The 6,380-nt window shown below is 59.2% G+C and overlaps 1 protein-coding gene across 1 annotated transcript; it reads left to right on the top strand.

Moving 5' to 3' along the window:
- Positions 1 to 219: 219 nt before the first annotated feature.
- On the top strand, positions 220 to 6,374 carry CCDC177 (coiled-coil domain containing 177). The gene is made up of 2 exons (XM_060294947.1): positions 220 to 528; positions 1,389 to 6,374. The coding sequence occupies exon 2, from the start codon at positions 1,417 to 1,419 to the stop codon at positions 3,505 to 3,507; it is 2,091 nt and encodes a 696-aa protein (XP_060150930.1). The 5' UTR covers positions 220 to 528; positions 1,389 to 1,416; the 3' UTR covers positions 3,508 to 6,374.
- Positions 6,375 to 6,380: the final 6 nt, after the last annotated feature.

Here is a 6,380-nt window from a genome sequence, read left to right as displayed (position 1 = left end):
CTCAGGGTCGCCTTGAGAAGGAATGAGCTATTCCTTCATTCTACCTAGTTAAGGTGCTGCTAGAACAGGGTTTGTTGATGAGAGAGAATATATATACATCTCCCCCCCACACACATACAACTTCTCCTTTGCCCTATAAGCAAGGAAATCAACACCCTTGAGCGTCCACCAGGAGGCGCCGGTGGGGGGGCCGTCGAAAGACCTGCGGTACCTTCACGATTGGAGAGGCGGCGGTGGATGCCGCAGCGATGGAAGCCGGCTTGCTTCCCTTTTTAAGAATCAGTGTGAGAGAAGGGAGCAGAGCTGCGTTATTTTAGGGAGACCTTGTCGCACTCCCCCTCCCGCGGGTAGGTAGCGTCTGGGGTGTGCGCGGGCCCCATGGAGAGACGCTGGCGTTGGCTGCGGTGGCAGCTGGGGCTCCTATCGCGGCTGCGGCCGGCAGTAATCCGACCCCGCCGACGCAGGGACTGAAGAGGCGCAAGCGAGAGCGGCAAGCTGCGAACAAAAGCCCGCCGCGCGGGACGTGCGGTAAGCTAACCGGCCGGGGGACCCGGGAGCGGACGGGCTCGCTGAGCTCCAGTAGCCCAGCTGGATACGGCGGGGGGGACTCGGAGGACATCTGGGGGCAGGTGTCCGAGCCTAGACTGAGGTGGATGGAGCTTTTAGCATGGACTTAGAGAGGATTAGGTGCATCCGGGAGGACCCAAGCTCCTTCACCATCCCTGGCAAACACCCGGTGGGGGGGACGGGGGAAGGCGGGCACAGCTCCTAGCAAGCCCTGTCCAAGAGGCAAGAGCAAGAATCGATCACCCGTCCCAGGGAGGTCTTTTCGGACTGAGGTATTTCTCTGCGCCCTTCCGTCACCCCTGGGCCCCGCGCCTGGGTCTCCTTTGCAAATGGAAATCAACCATAAACTTCTTCCCTAGGCAAATGGGGTCTTCACAGCAGTGCACTCTGGGGATGAACAGACCTCTTCCTTTTTGTTCCTGCAAAGCTGCATCCCCGGTCGCCCGCCTAAGCTACAAACAAATACGCTAATCCTCCCGGGAATCCTCCAGAGCCTCTCTGGTCGGCTACTGCCTGCTCCTCGATCTTTTCATTTTAACTCGCAACAGGGAGGAGATGCATCTAACGGGCCAGACGCCCAGGGGAGCCTGGCCACAGGCCTCCGCCCAGCACTCCGGCGCTGAGGGAGACTGAGGCTGCTCTCTGTGCACCCTCCCGCCCGCTGGGGTTTCAGGGCATCGGTATTATGATTTACATTCCACCGGGCCTCTGAGCCTAATCCCAAAGCGGATTAAGTTTTTTGGGGGGGGCGGTGAATATGAACGGGGAGGGGGAAACTGCTTTCAAATGTGTTCTTCGATGTCCTCCCTTGTCATCCGCAGAGCCTCCACAAAGGGACAGGGCTCAGCCATGGTGGATCCCGTGCCTGAAGAGGAGAAGGCGGGAGCCGAGCCGGGAGGCTCCGGAGGGGCCGAAGCCGCCGCGTCCGTGCCCCCTGACTCCCAGGGCGCCCCGCAGCCCGCGGCGACTTCGGCCTCGGCCTCCGCCGCGGCGCCCCGTAAGGCTGAAGTCCCGTGCGCAGCAGAAGGCGGGCGGCGGGAGCAGTCCCCGCTATTGCACCTCGACCTCTTCAACTTCGACTGTCCGGAGGCCGAGGGCAGCCGCTACGTGCTGACCAGTCCCCGCTCGCTAGAGGCCTGCGCCCGCTGCGCCGTTAAACCTGTGGAGCTGCTGCCACGGGCCCTGGCGGACCTGGTGCGCGAGGCCCCCGGCCGCTCTATGCGAGTAGCCACTGGCCTGTACGAGGCTTACGAGGCGGAGCGGAGCGCCAAGCTGCAGCAGTGCCGGGCAGAGCGCGAGCGCATCGTGCGCGAGGAGAAACGGCGCCTCTTCACGCCTTTGGGCCCCGCGGCCGCCGCGGCCTCGGCCCCTAGTGCGGGCAGCAGCAGCAGCTGCAGCAGCGCCAGCCTCCCGGCCTCGCCCGCACCGCGCGCCGCCCGCAAGGCCTCCTCCAGCCCGGCCCGGCCCCAACCTACGCCCGCGCGGTCGCGGGCAGGAAGGAAGAGCCACTCACTAGACTCCCTGTCCCGCCGGCGGGAGGGCGCCCTGAGCTCCGAGTCAGGCGCGTCGTCGTCGTCCTACAGCGGTGAGAGCCTGCGGGAGCTGCACTGGCCGCCGCGGGCCTCGGCCAGGAACAGCTGCCCGGCGGGGTCGGCGTCCTCTGCTCCCAACCCTCTGGGCCGCCCATCCGCCCTGGCCCTGGTTCCCCTCACCGGCCGCAGCTTCAGTCTCGGCGACCTGAGCCACTCGCCACAGATGGCTCAGCACGTGGAACGCATCGTGCGCCAAGTGCGCGCCGAGCGGGGTCTGCGCGCGGTGCCGGAGCGCGACCGGAAGATCGCGGCGCTGATGCTGGCGCGGCACCAGGAAGAGCGCCTGTTGCTGGAGCAGCGCGCCGCGGCCCACGGCCAGTGGGAGCAGCAGCGCGTCCGCGCCGAGCAGCGACGGGAGCGCGAGGAGCGCGAGAAGCACCGCGCCCTGGAGCAGGGCCGCCGAGCCTGGGCCGCGCAGGTGGAGGAGCGGCGCGGCCGCCGGGGCCGCGAGGAGCGCGAGGAGGCGCGGCGGCGGCAGCGGCAGTGCGAGCGCAGCGAGGAGCGGCGGCGGGAGCTGGCCGAGCGCCAGGGACTGCTGCGGCGGGAGCGGGCGGAGCGCACGGCCCGGGAGGACCGACTCCGCAAGCTGCAGCAGGAACAGAACCTGAAGCAGCGGGAGGAGGGGCTGCAGGAAGTGCGCGAGCGGGCCGAGCAGGTGCGCAGGGAGCGCGCTCAGCGCGCAGCCCGCGCCAAGCAGAGTCAGGAGGGCCAGTTGCAGCGAGAGAAGCGGGAGCTAAGCCGGGCGGAGCGGGCGCGCCATGAGGCGTTGCTGCAAGGCCGGGCCCGGCTGGAGCGCCAGGAGCGCGAGGGCCTGCGGAGCTCCCTGGAGGCCAGCTTGGGCCGCGCGCAGGAGAACTACGAGCAGTTGGTGGAGCAGCGCACCCGGGAGCTGCGCGAGCGGGCCCGGCGGGAGGAGCTGCAGGGCCGGCGGGCCAAGGAGGCGGCCGAGCGCAAAGACCGGGAGCATCAGGCACACCTGGAGGCTCTGGCCCGGGTGGGCGAGCGGCGGCTGCAGCACGCGGCGCAGGCGGCCGAGGAGGCGGTGCAGCAGAAGGCGCGGCGCGTGGGCCAGAGCCGGATGGAGAAGGAGCGGGCCCAGCGGGCCAACAAGGAGAAGGTGGAGAGGGACGAAGACTGCCGCCGGCGGGAGCTGCTCCAAGCCATCGGTCGCAAGCTGGAGCGCAGCGAGCAGCTGTCTCGGGACCGGCGCAGCGCGCTGGAGAGCGCCCGCTCCACAGCCCGGGCCTCCTTCCACGTGCGCGAGAAGGTACGCCAGGAAACCAACACGCGCTCCTTCGATCGCATGGTTCGCGAGGCCCAGCTGCACGCCAGCCTGGACCGTAAATGACCGCCGCCGTGCGCTGGCCGGAGTGCCACGTTCAGCCCCGTGGGGCCTCTTTTGGCCATTTTGACCGGACTGTGGGAGTCCCCAGTCTGGGCGCGGCACCGCAGCGTCGCCAGGCTTCTAACCAATGAGGCAATGAGAGGACCGACGTGTGAGACCGTTCAGTCCGCCGCCATTGTTTTTAAAAACTGACTTCGTTTGGAAATGACATAGCACAGTCTTTGACCACATCAAACCTTGGTGGCTCCCGCATCGCACCGGTCCTTGCCAATGTTCCCATTGTGTCTGTTGAGTTGGAAAAGAAAAAAGCTGGGAGAAAGGGGCTGGGTCGAGGCTGGGGGAGGGGAGGGCAAGGAGACAGTGCAGAGGTGACTGCCCCCTCCTGCAGTAGTCCCCCCAGGCATCTTTCACATACTGGTGTCTGAGGCGACTGCGGGAACTGCAGTGGAGGAGGCATCTCCTTGGCTCCCCTCCATCTTTTAACATATGGCAAGTTGCACAAAGCTCGGAGGCCTTGCAGAAAAGCACAGCTCTTCCAGGGTATTAGGCCACACTCAAGTGACCCAAAAGCTATTGATGTTTGTGTGCTAGACTTTTAATCTGCCTAAATTCTGGTCTGTCTTCTGATAGGTTTTCCCTTGATTCCGCTAGGTATTCTCGTTAGACAATCATCTGCAAATAGTGATCAGTTTGGTTTTTTTTCCCCCTCATTCTCCCAAGTGACACAAGAAATCAGTTGGTTTGGTGATGCTGTTTAGCTTTAGTGGGAGCCCCCAGCCCCTCGGGGGAGGTGGATTCCTTAGGCAGCAGTGTTTCCCCCGATTGAGCTTTCCTGCAGGGTATTTTCAGGGGAGGCAGTGTCTGACGGCCACCTCCCAATGTGGAGCCCACTTCTCGCAGACAGCAGCCATGCCTTAAGAAGCAGAGCTACCTTATGTGCCTGCCCAGGCCAATTCTGCCTCAGTCTCCAGCCCTGGATGCAGCCCCAAGAGTGGGCCCCAGAGAGTCTGGGGTGTCGGATTCCCTCTGTGAAGGAATCGTCACAACTGTTCTGAGGGCAATTACTTTACTGTGATGGCAGAAGAGCTGGAATTGCCTCTTTGCTGTGAGGGTCGTGCTCACTACGGTTGGCAGTGTATCTTCCCCTCCTTCCCCACGTGAGGAAAAAGAGAATCTCCCTCTGACATTCCTGCGTCCCTCTCCCCTATAACTGAAAGTATTTAGTCAATCTCTCCGTGCCTCACCTTTCCTATTGGCCAGATGGGGCCGTCAGTACTCTTCTCCTGGTACCTCAAGATCTCCCGGACCCAAAGCACCGCCTCGGTATTATTTGTTGGTCTTCTTTGTGCCTTTCTTGACCTGGAGTTGGGAGGCAGGAGGGCTGCTCTTGGCCTAGTTTGTTTCTGGGAATATGGATTCCTGGCATAGGAAGGGGCAGTGCAACACGGACAGATGGTCATTTAGCCTCTGGGGGAAAATGCACAGAAGACCAGGCCACTTTCTGGTCCAAAAAGTCCCATTCAGTTGTCTTCCGGCAACTTTAACCTCTAGAGTGCTTCCCTTCCAGGAAGCCAAAATCAGCCCCCAGCCATGTCCACCCAAGGACTCTACCTTCATCAAGGAAGGTGGGAAGTAAAACATTTCTTTTTACATTAAGTCAAGATGAAGAAATAACAGTTACCAAAAAAAAAAAAAAAAAAAAAGAAGAAGAATCAAGGTAGAGAACTACTCTGCTAGACATATTTCATGTATATCTGTTGGGCAGAATTGTCCCTAAAGTGTCTGGTGTTACACACACACACACACACATTCTGTCAGCCCCCCCCCCCCACAATCAAATGCCAGCAGGTACAGGAGTATTGTGTAGAAGGAAGCAGTGCTTAGGTGTTACACTTCAGATGACGTGAAACCAGAAAAGGAGCTGTGCCAATGCTTACTTCTTGAATGGGTGAATTTTTCCTTAAATTTTCATGTCGGTAACCAGGTTGTCAGTGAGCTATAATAATCGGCCTTTCTGTGAGTCAGGGGCATTTAACTAAAAATGTTAATGTGATACTGGTTCTTACCTTGTGGTTCCTGATTTGATAGAGGGGCCTTTGAGGCCTTAATAGAAAGTTCCACCTAAAACTACTTCCTTCCAAAGTATATGCATTCATTTGAGAAGGACACAGTCTGCTCTTTTGGATAAGGCACTGAAAGGTACGTAGGGGATCTTCCTCGACCCTTTAGTCAGTTTGTTTTCTGACTTCTGGGTGACTTTGGGTAGATCACCTCTGTGTGCCTTGGTTTCCCCACCTGTAGAATGGGGATCATGATTTCTGCCCTCCCCACACAAACACTGTGAGGATGAATCAGAGTCAAAGTGGTGCTCTCAGTTCTAAGACTTTGGAACGACAGGTGCCATCACTGTAAACAGGAAGGCTCGTGTGACTGCACTATGCCTAGCGTGTAAAGTACCATCGTGGCCTAGTGCAGAAAGGAATGTTCTCGAAAAGCACATTGTTCCTCCTAATGCCACATGCGATGCAAAGGCCCAGGTCTGAATGTCACCAAATCAGATGTTTGCACTTAGAGAAAAGCACAGTGTAAAGGAAAAAAACCTTTGGGATCCTTTAAATATACGTATATAGCTAAGTAGAATTCAAGAAAAAACAGAAGCCAAACTTGGTAATAATAAAGAAAGGTTCTTCCAAGTGTCAGACCATCTTCTAGAATGTAGAGCATCTCTGTATTCTAGGATAAGTGGTCATGTTGCTCTTTGAGGAGGAGCGATTTCCAGGATCCTTTTTTGTGCCCTTTTTTTATAGTCTTCTCTTTGAAGTGATGCCAGAGAGGAGGAGTGTTTCTTATTCTGAAATGCAGCGAGAGAAAATCAG

The sequence above is a fragment of the Globicephala melas genome, chromosome 2 (genome assembly GCF_963455315.2).
Source record: "Globicephala melas chromosome 2, mGloMel1.2, whole genome shotgun sequence".
NCBI classification, from domain to species: Eukaryota; Metazoa; Chordata; class Mammalia; order Artiodactyla; family Delphinidae; genus Globicephala; species Globicephala melas.
The sequence above is the reverse complement of the archived record's forward strand: the minus strand, read 5'-3'. Positions and strand labels throughout refer to the sequence as shown.